Below are 18697 nucleotides of genomic sequence, written 5' to 3'. Positions count from 1 at the left end.
GATTCAAAACTGCCCCCCCACCCTTTTATCATTCTCTGTCCTCACAGGGCTTCCCTAGACTCCCATGTTTGTAAGCAAAAAAAATAAGTTCTTTTTGAATCCAGCCATAAATATCATAAATATGACAAAATACCCTGTTAACTGTTCCAGTTTCCCTGCTTCTGTTAACTGTTCCGGTTACCCAGCCATGCCCTTGCCAACCGTACTCCATTCCAGTCGTCTTTCTACCTGATTTCTGATCCCCTAGACCCCACAGTCAGCATCTGGTGGCCACTGAGCATGCTCACTGCACAATGGGCTGTTGCTTTAGAGATTCACTTCCTCTTCCCCATACATATGCACATCTGGGCTCCCCCAAACATGCTGGGTTCCCCAGAGCTTGCACATGGGTGGTCCCGTTTTTGTTACATATGCATTGGCACTCAAGCCTGACTATCAGAAATAGAAACAATGAGGATTTAATTTTTTGTGCAACCAATAAATTTAAACATTTGCCTTTATGAATGTGAAATGGTAGAAATTCACAGTTTGAGCCTGCAGCTGTTTCCATAGTATCTAATAGGGCATGAGTTCCTTCTCTGAAGATGCAGAACACTGGCAAAGGCAAATTGTAGGCAAAACATTTTACGTCCTGTAGGTTTATATTTTTAAAAAAATTAACAATATGAATGATGTGGCAGAGCAGTCACGATGCACTTGATATTCCATAATCATCTCTTTCTTCTCTTTCTCTCTTCCTCCCTCTGTGGAAACCAAGTCTTGTCACCACCCCATGATTTAAAGATTTTCCTCATGACAAGAAGTTATTTTAACTCAGCTGAACAAGAAAATGTAAACACTGACTTGAAATATCAAGAGCTATAATGCCCAGCATGCATCCCAAAACAGGAAAGCACAACTCAGAGCCTTTGGGTCCTTGACATTACCATATGGGAAACTCTGAAATGCACACAAATTCTAGTTGGTGATGGTGCAGAGGGATATGTGAAAATATACACATGCATATAAGGTGATGCTTTAATCCATTTGAAAATTAAAATTATCCTTCTGTCCTGTGACCTGTATTTTAAGAACACGCTACAAAAAAGATGGACAAGCTGAAACAAATTATGTGGGTTTCTTTCTTCAGCCTAGTAAATCATGTCGTTTTCCGCATGCTGACAGAACTTCATTGACTAAAATTTTAGCAATGTTCTTAGGCGGGGGTGGAGGCAGAAAGAAAATACAATACTTGCCACCTTATTATACAGAAAGGTTTGCTAGCCCTCAAATGCTGCTTATCAAGAGGTCTTTAATCAATTTAATTGCCACCTCCAATGAGAAAGTCTTGCAGGAGTCCCATTTATTTGTTATATGCAGAGAGTTCCTAGCTGAAGTACTTGGAAAGATTTACTTCCAAGTGGTCACCTACTTAGATCAAACAGTAAATCACTGACTCTTGTTATGGTGTTTGTTTAGGTGGCAGCAGTTTAGCTGGCCGAGCCTCAATGGCCCCTTACTGAGTTCTCAGTGTGTGTGGCCCATTTTGCTCTGCAGCTGCTTTGACACACAAGCCCTACTGTGTACCAAGCCTATTGTTATTTTAATGCAATTCTCAACAGTCTAGTTTGCCCTTACCAGTCTAAGAGCGTTTCCAAAGAGCAGCATGTTAAAAACTCTTAAGACAAAAGACAGCTGTCTTAAGAGGCAAAGTCATTAATAATTGGTATTATATAATTTAGTGGCTTCAGATGCAAGTAATACAGATCTCTAGTATTTTCCTCATGTCCTTTGACTGAAAGTTCAGTGGACTTAGAACAAAGCATTTCACAGAAACAGAGGCAGTGTTATATACTTGTTCTATTTCTTCATAACATAGTTTAAACCACACAATAATTGATTTGAACATTACTTTTGGCTATCAAACTATTATGAAGTTGTAACATTCTGTCTACAGTATAGTAAATCCTTTTCTTCCATGGGAAGAATAATTATTGGTAGCAACTGCAACCTTTATTAATTCTCTTCATTGCACATTAATATCATCTTCTGACAAACATCAAATACAATTTCACAGCATCCCACATATATCTAGGATATCATAATCAGAAAGGCAAAGGAAGTTTTCTTTTGCTCTATTCATTAAAGTCAAAGAATTAGTATTCTTATTTATTGAAGTTATATACCGCCCTATACCCAATACAGTGGTACCTCGGGTCACATACGCTTCAGGTTACAGACTACGCTAACCCAGAAATAATACCTCGGGTTAAGAACTTTGCTTCGGGATGAGAACAGAAATCGTGCTCCGGCAGTGCGGCGACAGCAGGAGGCCCCATTAGCTAAAGTGGTGCTTCAGGTTAAGTACAGTTTCAGGTTAAGTACGGACCTCCGGAACGAATTAAATACTTAACCCGAGGTACCACTGTAGTCTCAGGGTGGTTCACAGAACAAAATCAAAATATAAAACCACAAAACAGGAACCCCCAATTCCTAATCTATTTGAGTCTCATAATGCAAAAAATTAAACTGCCAAAAAAGAAATAAGTTCTATTGGTGCAGCTGTTGGAGATGTAGATTTGAATGTGACTCCAATTGCACATCTCAGTGGGCCCAGTGTTGAAATCAACACTCACAAGGCATTGAAGATCAAATTTTAGGAGGACTAGCTTGTATTGTGAATTGACTTGAATGAATTGTACTTCACTAAAATATCATTGCTTGGAAGATTTTTCATGTGTGCCCCATGTGTGGGCTAGCTGTCACAGAATTATAAATTTCTAGGATGCAAAACACCTAATTAGGTCATGAAATGCATTTCAATGCCAATGCAAGACTGCTTCAAGGCGTAGATTTTCCAATGCTTTGTCTAGTTTATTGCAGAATGACTCAAACTAAACTACCACTATTTCCTCCAGCAAGTATTTCCAAAGACATACAGATTTTGCCAACTGTACATGTTCCCCAGTCAACAGCCCGTATTTTCCTTTCCTTTATTTTAACTTATTACATCTAATATAGTAGATAAAATTAACTGGGTTACCTTGAAATTTTCAGCTAAAGGAGGCCCATACTATGTTATGCTCCCCAGACCCCCTTCCTGATTAGTATCGTTATGAAAATTATCCACATGCTTAGCGGGTTAACTTTTAACAACCCATCACTATTATCCATCCCGTTATGAAAAATGTTAACACTTCAAAAGCACAGATAATGCCACTGGTTAATGTCATCACCCCTATACAAGACTGTCCGCCTCAATCATTTCCTTATCTAAATCCCCATCGAGCCATGAAGCTGACTGGGTGGCCTTGGGCAAGCCACTGGGTTGTCATGAAGATAACACACACAAATGACAGAATGCAAATGTGATGAGTAAAAAATAAAATACAAATTAGGTTTTTTAAAAAATTGTTACCCTGGCTTCTCATTCTTGAACACATTTATGTGGAAGCATGGCCTATTTTTATTTCAACTGTGACCAGTGCTGTCCCTGGACCAGGGGAGCTTAACCACAGTAATTCTGGCACAGTTGAAGACAAGAGGGAGACCCTGTTAGTATATCACATCTCTGCTCTGCAACTGGTTGACAATTTTCAACCAAGCCAGGTTCAAGGTATTGCCATTCATATATAAAGCCCTTAACAGTATGGGACCAGTTTACTTGTGGGATCGTCTTAACCCATATATGCTCACTTGACTACTTCAATTTTTGAAACTGGTATTGTTTCAGGTGCCAAATAATAGAAATCAATATTTTAGTCTAGCAGCACCTACACTTTGGAAGTCCCTGCCTAATGACATCAGGCAAACGCCTTCACAGTACTCTCTCATGGTTGCTCAAAACATTTTTGTTTAGGAAAGCCTTTCCAGACATATAGAAGTTACATGTGTTTTAATCTTGTTTTCAGCTTATTGTTGGTTCCAATTATTTGTGAACGTTTTTAAAAATATCTCTGTGACTGTCCTTTACTGAAAATGTTATATGTTATTGTACATGGGTTTGAGGCTTTATCACAATCAAGTGATAGATAAATTTTGTTGAAATAAATAAATAAATAAAGTCAACAGGACTTATTTCCAATGATGTACACTAAAGAGTGCAGCCTGATCTTATTGCAGTTTTCATGCAATAGGCTTGATGAGCACAGCTTCCCAGGTCTGGTCTGCTTGCCTGGTAAGCCACCTTTTGGAGCCTACATGGTTCAGTGAAACTAGAACTATGGAAATAGAACTACAGAAAGGAATCTCAGTAGGGACAAATATCAGGTTCTACACTTAGGTTTGAAGAACCAGCTACACAAATATAAGATAGGAGACACCTGGATTGCCAGTGCTACATGTGGAAAGGATCTAGGGAGTCTTAGAAGACCCCAAGCTTAACATGAGTCCAGAGCGTGATGCAGCAGAAAAAAAAGCTAATGCTATTCTAGGCTGCATCAACAGAAGTAAATTGTCCTGATTAAGGGGACGGTATACTTTATTCTTCCTTGGTCAGACCACACCTGGAGTACTGTGTCCAGTTCTGGGCACCACACTTTAGGAAGGATATGGACAAACTGGAATGTGTGCAGAAGAGGGCGACCAAGATGATCATAGGTCTGGAAACCAAGCTTTATGAGGAACAGTGAAGGGAATTTGATAAGTTTTTCCTCGTAAAGAGAGGAGAAAGGATAGCTATCTTCAAATATCTAAAGGGCTGTTACATGACGGATGGAGCAAGCTTGTTTTCTCCTGCTCTAGAGGACAGGACCCAAACCAATGACCTCAAGTTACAAGAAAGTAAATTCTGACTAAACATCAGAAAGAACTTTCTGACAGTAAGAGCTGTTGAACAGTGGAACAGACTCCCATGAGAGGTGGTGGACTGAGGCCATCTATCATGGATGCTTTAGTTAAGATTTCTGTATTGCAGGGGATTGGACTAGATGACCCTCAATGTCCCTTCAAACTCTACAATTCTATGGTGCAGATAGGTAGTTATTTCCTCAAAAAAAGTGCCTATTTCCTCTGAAACAAACATGTATAAGTTTTCCAACATAAAAGTGGAAAGCATAGGGCACTGCTGGGAAGGACAAATAGAAGATGGTAAAATGGCAGATCTTTCTCTCTCTCATACATAACCACAGGTACCACATTGGTGTCTATGGCCTGAGCAGTTGTTTTTAAGTAAAATAATTAGTTGAAGCATTAAGGGACAAAACTACATAACATTAACATCATGTGTAGCTTTGAGTGTGAGTTATTGAAGAAATGTTAGTGACTAAAATCCATATAAAAGGTTTACAACCAGGTCTGAAAAAAAATTAGAGATCTGGCAAGCCTCTGTTTACCTCATGTGATAAATATTTTTATTTATCAATGCTAGTAACTTACAAGAAACTTCTGTCGTTTTTCAAATCACGCCAGATAGTCTAAAGTGGTAAAGCAATAAATTAAATTAAATTCATTCAAATTATGTTCCCAAGAGGAGGGTAAATACAAAGCTACATTATAATTTAAGCCGTTCCCATAGCTTTCATTGTTGTTGCCTTCATCAGACTATACAGCCTTTTACTCCTTGGGATTCAGACAATAACTCAACCTTAATGTATGTTTAACAAAATGATTTCTTGCTTTACTTAAATTTTGGAATCAAAAAGTCAAAGAAATCCTTATACTGATTAAAAAGAACCTCACAGATCTTACCCATTACAGAATTATTGAAAAATAAAGTTTAAGGAATTGCTGTGCAGTGTCCACTATATTACTGAAGATTAATGGTCTACTATACTGAAACTCTCTTGGGAAAACCATAATGTAACAATTCTTAATAAAGCAATACTTACAGAAACATCTTTCAGATTCTTTTCATAAGAAAAATTGAGGCACTCTCCATCCACTCCTCCTTTAGAAATATCAAAATTGTATTTGTCTGCCAGTCCTCCTTCAAATAACAACACTTTTTTAAGTTCTCCAATGTATTTCTCTCGCTCCATTTCCATCTCAGCAGCTTCCTTGGAAATATCTTCCTCAGGCACTGTTGGAAGATTCCATACACATTTTTGTCACAATGCAGTTTCTTACAGGATTTCTTCAAAGTACAGAATAAGGCAAGACATGGTTGGTTTTATATTCCATCCCTTATCACATTCTGTAATTTATCAAACACTTTATAGGTCAATTTATTACTGCTGACTGCTGAAGCAAGTAATAAAAATCACCACAATGATTCAAAAGTTTCTAAAGCTAAAGAAATATGAACTGCCTGATGATATCCAGGTAAGGCACACATAAACCCACTAAAATAAAATGGTTTAGGTGCACATAACTCTGCAAGGATTATAGCCTGAAATCCAGGATTCAAACCAAACCTCACAGGATTAGAGGACCTTTCTGGAGAGCTCAGTAATATTTGAATCAGCTCTCCTCTTTAATGCTCCTTATCCTCTTCTTTTTAACCTTTACAACTCAATTTAGTTTTTGCTCACCCCATCTGAAGTTACGCTATGATTTCAAAGCCCATTTCACAATCCTATGTTAAGGAAAGCATCAAACCAAAACATGTGGATGATTTTAAGAGTAAACAAGTACGCACTTTGGCATTGGTCTTGATAGTGTAAGCTCAACATTTCTACTTAGAAGTAAACACTATGGGCTTAGTAAACATATGCCTGGGATCAGATAATTTGATATCTCCCTTTTATATTCCACTGCAATGTATTTTAATGTTATTATTCAATTATTTTTTGTGCTCCTTTTCTTTCTTAACTCTTACACTCAACCAAATTCACAAAGGTTTAGTTCAACGGGTCTTCCAACACCAGCATGTACCGCCACCCAGATTTCAACACTAATCCATTTAAGAGCCACCCTGCACATTTATTGATCCTTGTAGTGAGCCATTTCTCCATGGGGACACCCTGCACATTCCATTAATATGTATTGCCCCTCTTCTTAATGACTAGGAGTCAGGGCCAGTATCAGCACCCAACACCCTTGGGCAACTGCTGAGGCCTCAGCCCCACAGCAGAGTCGAGTGCCAGTATCTGGTCCAAGCTCCCCTTTAAAACATCTCACCTGACAGTCGGATCAACTGCCATATTAATTCCCCAGCTCAGACATCTAGCTGTCAAATTCATCTCATATAATACTCCTATATAGCAGGGGTGGCCAACTCCCAAGAGACTGCAGTCTACTCACGGAATTAAAAACTGGCAGTGATCTACCCCTATTTTTGGGGTTCAGGTCAAAATTGTTGAGCTTTTTTAATGGAGGAGGAGAGCCACATTTTTGGGGAGTTCAAAGTTTAGCTGTTGGCCATTTTTAGGGAGAAAGGGGGACAGCCACTCACCAACAGATCGCTGGGGAAACAAACAGCCTCACTAAACTCTGTACAGTGGTAGCTCGGGTTAAGTACTTAATTCGTTCCGGAGGTCCGTTCTTAACCTGAAACTGTTCTTAACCTGAAGCACCACTTTAGCTAATGGGGCCTCCTGCTGCCGCCGCGCCGCCGGAGCACGATTTCTGTTCTCATCCTGAAGCAAAGTTCTTAACCTGAGGTATTATTTCTGGGTTAGCGGAGTCTGTAACCTGAAGCGTATGTAACCTGAAACGTATGTAACCCGAGGTACCACTGTATTCCATATTCCGTTCTGCAGATTGTGCAACAATGGAGATGGAGCTTTACCAGCGCTAAGGAAAGGGACCCAACGAACCTCCCGGGGGTGATCGACCTGTTGGACATCCCTACTATATAGCATCACTCTGGGGCATTGTGGGAAATTGTAATGGTGGTTAGACTGAGCTGCCAAGTGCTGTTTGTAATACAGCGGCCAGGTAAACCCAACAGGGCCAATTGACAAATGAAGAGGCTCCTCAAAGGATGCATTGTCCACAGTGTTAGAAACTGAGATACGAAAGCAAGGAGCTAAATGGCACCTTAAACCTAGGCTATGGGTACAATAACAGAATGTCTAGAAGTGCTTTTAAATAACAAGAATACAAAACTGAAAATAAATGAACTGCAGCTAAAATATTATGTTCATTTTTCATATGGTCTAGTTCTTCCCATGCCCACCCCCTAATATTCTTAAGAGGGTCTCTCCTCCAGTCTTCAGGGAATAACTGGAAGTGGGGAGGCAGAAAAAAGTTCTCCTTTCCTTCCACTCTGAAGTTTTAATCTGAAATCTTAGGCGCAGTACTGTGCCCAGAGCTCAAAAATTGCTCAGCTAATGAAATTCCCTGTCACAAAATGCGCCTAGAACAATGGGAGTTTTGAACACTGTTTGTCCAGGGCCATCTGACACCTGGTAAAAATTTCTGTTTTAATAAGCATCCATAGTTGTTATGGAAATTTTCAATGGCTAAGTATTAATTAGGAAGATTAAATTCATTTGTTTTATGTACGTAAATTTGCTTTTTTTCTTTCTTTTTTCTGTATTTTCTTCTTTCTTAATTGTTTTTTCTTTAATTTTCTTTTTGTAGTATGAGATTGTAAATTCTTTGTAAATTCTTTGTAAAAGTGTGTAATTTAAATTTATAAAGATTATTTTTTTTAAAGGAAATTTTCAATGGCATCTGTAATTCCCACAACAGTTTTGCAGAGTAATACTATAGAGTACAATCAAGCATGAAAAGGAACCATGGGAAAATGGCTCACAATGAAAATCAGATAATGTGTAGATTATTGATGTCCATTAATCATTGGGAGGGTGACAAGCATTAGGATTTAGCAACTTGCACCCACCCAAGTATGATGATCACCAGAACAATTGCTTCCCACACTTGGGAGCACAAAACAGGCATAAAGAAAGGACCCGCAAACAGACTTACTTTACATACACATATGTGTAATACTCTTCCTGCCAACAAGCCCTACAAGGTCACTTCAAATACTCGACGTTTCGTAAACCACTTAATCTCTAAAGCTATATATGCAGAACAATCATTTATATCCAGGCATGAACCAATAAGACATTTGAGATTTCTCTTCTGTGTCACCCCATGAGTCAAGCCACTGCTCAGTTTAAAAGGAGATTGCCCTGCCAACTCTGGGTAATTCAGTGATGAAAACCTAAAAAGAACACCATGGCTCTTCCTCAGTTTCCCTAAACACACTAGTTCCATTGGACTGCAACCTGAATGGAACAATGGCAGAAGTGATCATTAGGAAATTGGTTGGTTGCCTGTTCTGGACAGGGTTGCATGCTTTCTGAAAGGTTTGCAGTATGTGGCTGCTCATGGATCCATCTGTGTTGTTGGAGGCTCAGGTAGCTGCAGTGGCTAGAAGTGCCTCCAACCACCTACTGTCCTGATCCCCTGGCCTACCTAGTGGCAAGTCAGTATATAAAGTCCAAAGCTCAAAGACCAGGGGTCAAGCCACACAAGCAAGGTCCAAGGTCCAGAAATGCAGTCCAGGGTCAATCCAAGTAACCAAATCTGAAGTCCAACGGTCAAGATACAGTCCAGAGTCAAACCCAAGGTGCAGTCCAACAGCATCCAAGTCAAGGTCTACCAACATGGGCAGCTGAATAGACGCTGCCTCTCAGCTCTGCTTCCCTTTTGTACTTTGCATGTTGATTGCAGTATCTGGACGATGAGGCATGTGATCCTCACCTGTTCCAAGCCTCCTCCAACTGCGAAATCACACACCTCCTCCCAGAACTAGTGAGCCTCACCTAGCGAGCTAGGAAGATGGGTCATGGGCGCTTGCCTGCCTTAGCTTCCTAGAGTGGCACTTCCGCTGCTCCCTATGCCTCAGAGCCTGCCAAGTTCATGGAGACAGTGGCTTCTCTGCCTCTGGTGATGGGTCCTGCTGCTCTGGTTCTGGTGCACTGGCTCCCATCCCCCTCGCCATCCTCCACTATCCCGTGAGTATTTCCTTCCCTATTCCTTGCTTGCCCTGATGTGTCCCAATCTTGGCTACGCCCCTCACTAGGATCCGCTTCCTCCTCCCCATCATCTTACCAGTTCATGACACCTACTGCTGGTACACCAACCACGGGTGTTCTTCAACAGGGGTAGCGTGACTGTAGTGTATCATGGATTGGCAAGCTATGCACTCTATGTAGGGCTACCCTTGAACTTGTCTCAACAGCAAAATGCTGTGGCCAGACTATACCATCAGCACTGTGATCAGACTAGCATCAGCACAAAACTGTAGTACTTAAACTCTTGCATTGACCATCTATATGGCACCAGGTCAAGTTCAAGATTCTGGCATTAATTTACAAGGCCCTTAACAACTTTGGTCCAGGATACCTTAAGGCCCACTTGATACCTTATATCCCTGGCTGGCTGCTGAGGTTTTCAGGAAAGTCACCGTTTGTGGCTTAGCCTTATAGTTCAACACTATAAGTTCTGAAGTTTTGCTTATGCATTTGAGGCCTGACCATGAAGAATCTGGGGAAAGTCTCATTTCACATGTACCATTCTGTGCACTTGTTGCAGAAAAGTGAGACAGAAATCCTTGAAATAAATAATTACATAAATAAATAGCATCTGATCATACATCACCTTTCCCAGTCCAAGCTGATAGGCCATCACTGAGTACTACATCAAAACCGGCGCCCAAATCTTTTTGCCACGCTATCTGAAGAAAATAAGTTGTGCCTGGATCAGAAACAGGGCAGATGCGAACAACTTTCTTCTCCATTGTTCTCCAAAAGGCTGTTTAGGAAAATTGAGAGATGGAGGATGGGGGGGGCGGAGAGAAACAATATATAACTTAAATCTATTCCCAGTTCAATGAAGAGGAACAAAATATGAAATTGGCAAGCTATGCTAACCACAGCCCTGTGAATTAATACAGATAATGTTTCAATTTCTCTATGGGACCAAATAATTTAAGCTTCCTTTATTTGTCCTGTAGGAATTTAAAATCTAATACACAAAACCTGCATGGCCTCCATAACCTGAAAGAGACTGTACTATACTTTAGAATAAATATTCAAGTGGGGTGGGAGTACTAAATATAGTTCACTTGAGCCAACAAGTAGAGGAAGAGGGACTTTTGTGTCAGGATTCTTACCTCTCCCAAAGCTAAGCACAACTATACACATGTGCGCAAACCCATAGGCAGTGGTCACTGCTGTTCACATGCATCCCTGGATCTAAGTCAACAAAGCCTTCTGCTCTTGAGCAATGGAGAAGTTCAGCTCCAAATGTTAACTTAGAAAACAGCTGCATTGTAATAAAAAGAAAAAGAAAAAAGTGAGGAGCAATTCACTTAAAATAATGCTGAGGGGACCTAAAAGACTATAACCATAACAAAAATCACAACTGGAACTCATCAATTGGAAAAGCATGTTTGAATTCTAAGTGAAAAATCAGTCTTCTACTCTTGATTGAGCATGAATACCCAGAGTAACCAATGCAAAGCTTAAAAGGCTTCTAGTAATTACACATAAGTTCCTTGTTTATTTCATTTATTTAAAAGTGTTTTATCAACTAAAGAAGCAGTGTAGATAAAGGGGCAAATGGGGGGGAGCTTTTGATAGAAGATTATGGTTAAGCAAAGAAACACCCAAGATAATTTGACGCAACCCACCCTGTAAGAATTCACCACACCAGCTCATTTCAGGCCTGTCAGAAACTAATCTAGGTTACAGAATGCAATGATATAATCTTCAGTGCATGCCAAACCTAGAGGCATCTGTAGATCAGGTCCCCTCTCTCATTCCACAGAGACATCAAGGATCTGATTCACTGTGGAAGTCACAGTTTGCACTGGGATGCCGATGATGCAGATGGCCTTAGAGCCTGCAGGGCCCAGACAGTATGGGGGCAGGACGGAGGGGGAATACAAACTTATAACACAGGTCCCCTTCAGTGCACATCATCCACATTACAACCATATTTCAGCATTTGTTCCTAAAACACCCAGTAGCCTATTGTAATGCTTGTGAATTCTTCTGAAAATGTTTAAATAAACAATTAAAAACAGTTTGCTTCTATTTGTTACTGAAAGAAAAACACACATTAAAAACTTCACAAGTTCTTAAAAGCAGCTTTTGCAAATTTCCGATATGACAGCCAGTTGAATAATAACTGTTGGGATTTTACTTTTACAACAAGATCACTGTTTAATTAAAGCAGACTGTTAAAACCCAAATATTTTCTAGCACTACCTCATTTAGATGCTATTGTAAATAAGACCCATTTTTAATCCTATGATAAGCATCTCTCAACCAGTAATAGCCAGATTGGGAGGAGTATCCTGGAATGCCTTTAAAGATTCAATAAAGCTGCTTCTGTAGTCTGAAGATACTTGCCATCTCTGGAAAATTAAAGCACTCAGTCTCTATGTCCCTTCATTAATACAAAGAAACGCTTTAGGGAAACTGATTGATTATAGCAACAGGAAAGCCAGCATTTTTTTCCTAAGGGTTTGAAGAATCATATTACATATCAACACCTCACCATATAACTGCTAAGGAAGAAAGATTGGCTTGCAGGTGGGAAGCACAGAGTTCCACCCCAATTTGTACATCACTGGCTGTATTGAAAGCATCAGACAGTTGACGATTGAGCTGCTCCTCTTTAGTACTTTGTGTCTTTTAGTGTTGGCATCTATGATCTTTATTAGGCAATGCTTCCTTCTGGGTAAGAATCAGCTGTTGGCTGGCATGTAATTAGTTGGAGTCTACTCCACAAACAATGACAGTCCACATTCCTGATGAATAAACAAGACACTTTTTAAAAAATTAGTAGACAAATGATTTTGTACACTGCTTTGGACAGCACTCAGGCACAATACAGAAGCCAATTTTTAGGTTTCCTTCACTGTTCCACAGAGTGTCATTTATACTTCGACTCAGCTTTTTCTTTCTGGCTTACACAACTGTCTTTTGAGAGAGTGATTGAGGGAGAAAGGTTGCAGCAGCAGGTGTCTCAAACCTCCGCTATTATACTTTGGGAACATGCAGATCTAAAAGAAAAATATTACAATCTTGAACATACATTACCTGTCCAGGGCTAAAACAGGTGGAGCTGCCGTAAGGGCTGCCCGTTGCCCAGTCTGCTCAAACCAACCCCCATCTGCCTGTCCACTTACTTGCAACCAATGTACAGTGCACTTCTAACTAGCTTTCTCCACAGCTCATTTTGCCCTGGGAGGAAAAGGAGCAAAGCTGTGCCCCTCTCATTGGCTTATCAAACAGGCTTCCTTCTGCTAGCCTTAGAGCTTGGGCCTGGCTGGGAACTCTTGTGGATCAGGGCATCCTTCTGCTAGCCTTAGAGCTTGGGCCTGGCTGGGAACTCTTGTGGATCAGGGCAAAGAAACACATCTTGACTCCCCTCTACAGTTTGGTCCCTCCTTGTAAACCAATATTTCAACCCAATGCCAAAAAAAATCTGCCAACTTTTCTGGTCTATTCTGTATGACAGCAGAGCGTTTCCATGCCAAAATGTGCTGTGTCATCATTATTCTGTGTGGTACCTCTGGTCAAGAACTTAATTCATTCCAGAGGTCTGTTCTTAACCTGAAACCGTTCTTAACCTGAGATACCACTTTAGCTAATGGGGCCTCCCGCTGCCACCACACTGCCAGCGCATGATTTCTGTTCTCATCCTGAGGTAAAGTTCTTAACCCGAGGTTAGCAGAGTCTGTAACCTGAAATGTCTGTAACCTGAGGTGTTTGTAACCCGAGGTACTATTGTAATTATTTTTGAAGCAGCAGGCAAAATTCTTGCAAACCTTCTATCACACAGGAGCCCCACAACCATTTACTCATTCCTGCAGTCAGGATGTTTGAAAAAAGACTGTTTTCCCATCACTCCTGAGGGAATTCATAGCAAGAATCTCTGTTACAGTTGCTATTGTGGCGTGCGCACATGCATACACACCCCATCTACCCCCAAAACTATTCTCTACAGGTACTCCCTGACCACCATCAGTCAAACAGTGTGCCTCCTTCCATCTTAGAAGAGCAGAACTCTACCCAATAGGATGTTCACAGTCCTACCTCCACACAGCAATGAAGAGCAAGGAAAGCAATGTCCCACTGGGACTAATGCTAGCTGGGACTGGAGGAAGTACTAGCAAACCTAGGGAATCATTAGTTCTTTGATCCCAATGCTGACTGCATCTCCTTTCTAAAAGGCAGGAGATTCAGCTGAACGACATGCTGTTGCTGAGTTATGGGCCAGAACTAAACATGCTCAGTAGAAGAGAAGCCAGGCAGAAGATTTGCGTATGTCCTAGGTGGCAAGGAAACATGAGCATCTCAAACTTGCAAGTCAAGTCTTTAAAGTTTTAATTTGCTTTTACAGGTTAAATTTATATGAACAGAAATGGTCACTGATGGCTGCAACAAAACAAAGCAATGCGTAAGCTAGCTTTCTGGAACTTAGCTAATGTAAACCAGAACAAGTCATGGTACTCTTGACTTTATGGAAGAATAGCCATTGCTATGTTCCTCCCATCAAGCTAAAAACTCAGAAAATATATAATTAAGCAGTAACTTGTTTATCTCATAACTAATCAGCTATGATTTCTTCTTGTTAGAACAATATAACATTGGATTGCATCCAGCGTTAGTTCTACTTAGAGTAACCCTATTGAAATTAATAGGCATGACTAACTTTGGCACAATTAATAGGCACAACCAACTCTGAGCAAACCTTACTTACACATAACCTATTATGGGTTGCTACTGTATTTTTTAAAAAACCATAAGCACTTTATAGTCCTGTTGACTTCAAAATAAGTTTTCATAAGATGATTACATTTTTCAAGCTGAAATCAATGGAACTGGAATTTCACTAACTCTGGCTGGATTGTGCCATGATTTTTAAAACCATGTTCAAATGTGAGCTGCATCAGACACACAGCTTGATCCACAAAGCAAACAAATGAAATGAACTTTGGGGGGGGGGAGTGCAATGAGCCCATTAGAATATTACTCAACTCAACATCAGTAGTAGAGGTATCAAAATGGTATTACAACATTTAGATATTTTACTGAAGTTTGCACACAATGGACTGATTAAGTTAGCTGCATTTAGTTACCACTGAAAACGGGACTAGTTTGCCCCATTGGTTTCAAATGGGAACATATTAACTAAGCCTGTATATTACAACAAAACAGTAAAGAAACATAGACAACTCTATGTAGTGATGTATTTCCTATGTTTTCTGCTTTCTTTTGCCAAAATGTCTCAGAGGAAGTCTACATTTCACATTTTCAGGTCATTTATTTTATTCTCCAATAAAGGAAACACATTCTTCATTTCTGAGAGTGGATGGTGGACCTAAAGTAATATTTTTTGTAAACATTATTATTGTATATCATTTCCCCCAAACATGGACACAGTAAACGTCAGTCCTCCAGTGCATTTCATTTTGGATCTACTGACAGCAACCAAAGCCAACATTATCGAAGACTCAAATGCAGGCATAATCAGTTTCCTGCCACCTGTGGATGGGACTGAATTTGGCCTTCGTCCTCATAACCACATGAGGCTTCTGGATCATTTCAAATAATATTCAGCTAAGCACTCAACATGGAGCTTCTACTGACAACTCAACTTGCCATATAAAGGAAGCATAATTAACATTAAAAACAAAATAAAATGTAATGAACAAATTTCAAGTATAGTCTAAATCACTACATACCTTGAGCATTAATGTTACCAAAAAGGAGAATAAATAATTTAGTGAGAGCAAGTTAGGGGCCAGGACTTGCCATTGTGCCTCTGCTCTCCATCACATCAGGGGCATAGTCTGCTGGTGCTGGGAGAGGAATAAAAGCATTTCAAATAGTCAAGATTACCCTGCTATTTTGGATGTTCACGTATTCCTCTCACCAGAGAACATGACCACTACCAACGTAATATATAAACACTGTTCCTGAAGGTCCCAAATCAATTATATCTCATATTAAAGGACTATCTGAACTAAATCAAAGTGTACAGCAGGGAGAGGGGAAGTTTAGGGAACTGGGCGATCCAATTCCTTGCTTCATACTACCAACCTGGATCGCTGCAAGTACATATCAAATCTTCAATTTACATAATTCCTCTTTGTATCCATAAAGGAAAACAGCTGAGATGACAGAAACTATTTAAAGTACTGGTGTCATTCATGAGTGAAGCGGGAGGGGGTGGGCAAGGGGGCAGCTGGCCACACCCCAATCAAGTAAAACAATAGAAATACTTAACTAATGGCTCAATCACATCAGTTCTGCACCCCTAACAAAAGTCTTGCCCTCCCCCAACAAAAATCTTGGCTACGCCCATGTTGTCATCACACAGATAAAATTGTTGCAGACAACTTCCATGCTCAGAACACCTTACCAAACCTGGCTTAGGAGTTTGGACAGCCAAAACAATCATAAGACTATGATTGCACACAGCTAGTCACACAAGACCTTGTGTTCTGGTCTGGCCCAGATTTGGGTGAACTACGTGTTTCCAGAAGAGCATGGAGCTGGCTTGCACCTCTTGTCATGAATTCATTTGCAGAGCTGGGAGACACGAGTAGAACAATCTGCTGCCAGACTGCTGAACTCTATATATTTTTCAACCAGTTCTACCAAACCTTCTAGCTCTGGCCTTGTTGACGCTCAGAATAAGGAACTGACATAGGCTACTGACACAATTACTCTGAGGAATTAAGGTTAATCAAGTTGCAGGACCAAATCAGAACACAAAAGTCTGGACGTGTCCGAAATTGCTGTCCCATGTCCCATGTGGTGAGCTACACAACTGCAACCTCTCAGGGAAGACACTTCCAAACTTGCATGGTTCCACCCACTCAGATTTGCCATTGGATTTTAGGCAGAAAGGTGTTATATAAGGACTTTTCTAGCTAATCCTTGGTTAAGTAATGAAGTTTACATAAGCTCCAGTGTCTTTTACATTTCTGGGCTCCCTCCATGGTCCCAATTCCTACTCTCTGGTTTGTCCTCTGATCCCGATTAGTCTATGCTTCTAGCTAGTTATCTTTTGCTGCCTCCTTGTTGTCTTTAGATCCTAGTTCTCAGTTCCAAGGTTCTGACACTCTTGAGCAAACAACCCAGTTCTGATAGGAGAACTCTGGACAAACATAATATAGAGTTTATTTGAAAGACTGTGGTGTAATGATAAAGAGATCCTCCTTCTCTGCCATCACTGCAACTATGGAATGTTGTGCAGTAGAGCTATTGTTCAGTCTGGAAATGGCTATCACAGTCATTTCTCCTCATACCTGACAGCCTGCTGTAACATAATTGTTGTATGTTTGCAGATAAAGTTGCTCACATCCATTCAAACTTGTTATTGTTGGGTCAAGAGTTATGTCTGAGATGTTCGTGTCACCCACTTATCTCAATTGCTTGGATCAGTTCCAGTTATAATTAACTGAGGATGTTGACAGGGTGCTTGGAAAAGTCCATTCAACCACAATTGATCCTTGCTTTTTATGGCTTATTAAAGCTAGCTAGAAAACACAGGCCCCTATTGTGAACAAGGTAGTTAATTAATAGTATTTATTAAAACATTTTAACATTTTATCCCATCTTTCAATAATGCTAATAATACCTTGAGCAAGAGTGACACAAAGAGTGTTATGGCAAGCCATCCTTGCTGAAAATGGTGTCCCCCCAAGCCAGTAGATTTGGGGAACTACTACCTGGAACCCCTCGAAATACATTTTTTTAAAAGATAGTTAAGCACATTGTGTTTGATCAGCTCCAGGCATTCCTGGGTGATAAGCTATTCTAGACCAAGTCAGAATAGCCAACATGGTGCACTCTAGTTGCTGCTGGGTTACTACTGCTATCTGCCCCTGTCAGCATGGCCAATGGTCAGATAGGAGTTGAAGTCCACCAATGGTCACATCCACACCATACAATTAAAGTACTCTTATACCACTTTAACAGTCACCACACTCCACAAAGGATCCTGGGATATGTAGCTTGCTAAGGTTGCCAAGAGTTGTTAGGAGAGCCCCCTCACAGAGCTACAATTACCAGCACTCTTAACAAGAATAGAAGTCATACAAGGGCACTCTCTCTGAAAATAGTTATTTAATAGCTTCTCTTTTTTCATAGCTGGGCGGAGAAGCAATGAATGCAATTGGCAACTTAAAAGCCAGGGAAGTGATTATTATGGATTCCTTGGGTCCCATTAAATGGTTAGTTTCACTGTGGTATAAAAAAAATTTAAACATAATTTTTACTTCAGGTCAAAACCCTAGGTCCTAGTAGGAACAAAACTGGGGTGTTCAGAAAGATGATTGGAAAAAGCTCTAGTCCAAGGTTCCATACAGATCTCTTTTGGCTCAAACTAGGGAACTCTCCCTGAAAATACAGCAACTTCCCATTTGCAAGCATTAAAGTAACACGTGGTAACACCCACCCCCCACCCCACCCCCGTTTTCAGCACTGCAGGGGGGTTGGGGTGGAAGGGGGCTGGGCAGGCTTGTGTGTGTTCTGCTGGCACACGTGGTGCCTCAGATAGAACCCCTGCATACAAGGGGAGTTGCCATTTGGTCCAATTTCATTTCATATACAAATACAGCAGCTCAGAAGCATCAGATAGCACAGATCTATGCAAGTGTCTGGATTTAGTACAGCCAAAGGTGTTTTTAAAAACAAAAACAAAAAACCATCTTCTTTTTAAATAAATAGTTTTCAGCTTTTTTATCATTTAGACCATGGACCAACTAAGTTGTCTTGAACTACATTGGGGCAGGCAAAAGTCAGGTCAGGATGTACTGACAGGTCATTGGGTGGCTTTCTGGTTCCCAATTGCA

General features: G+C 40.4%; 1 protein-coding gene across 11 annotated transcripts in view; it reads right to left on the bottom strand.

Moving 5' to 3' along the window:
• XRCC4 (X-ray repair cross complementing 4) overlaps positions 1 to 18697 on the bottom strand; it is a 103352-nt gene that overhangs the window by 83801 nt on the left and 854 nt on the right. For 6 of the 11 annotated variants that reach the window (XR_014539818.1, XR_014539819.1, XR_014539820.1 and 3 more), the window contains exons 2-4: positions 10991 to 11142; positions 10477 to 10629; positions 5808 to 5998 (exon numbers count right to left, since the gene is read on the bottom strand). Coding sequence is in view for 7 of the 11 variants with exons in the window: in XM_083577108.1 (XP_083433234.1) it covers positions 5808 to 5998; positions 10477 to 10629; positions 10991 to 11021 (375 nt within the window). In the remaining 4 variants the exon portion in view is untranslated. Of the gene's footprint in view, positions 1 to 5807; positions 5999 to 10476; positions 10630 to 10990; positions 11143 to 12381; positions 12635 to 18697 lie in introns of all 11 variants that reach the window. The other 5 variants (XR_014539817.1, XM_083577111.1, XM_083577113.1 and 2 more) reach the window with 3 other exon arrangements.

The sequence above is a fragment of the Podarcis filfolensis genome, assembly GCF_964270895.1.
Source record: "Podarcis filfolensis genome assembly, chromosome: 11".
In the NCBI taxonomy this organism is placed as follows: Eukaryota; Metazoa; Chordata; class Lepidosauria; order Squamata; family Lacertidae; genus Podarcis; species Podarcis filfolensis.
Note: the sequence above shows the minus strand (reverse complement) of the source record. Positions and strands in the feature narration are given on the sequence as shown.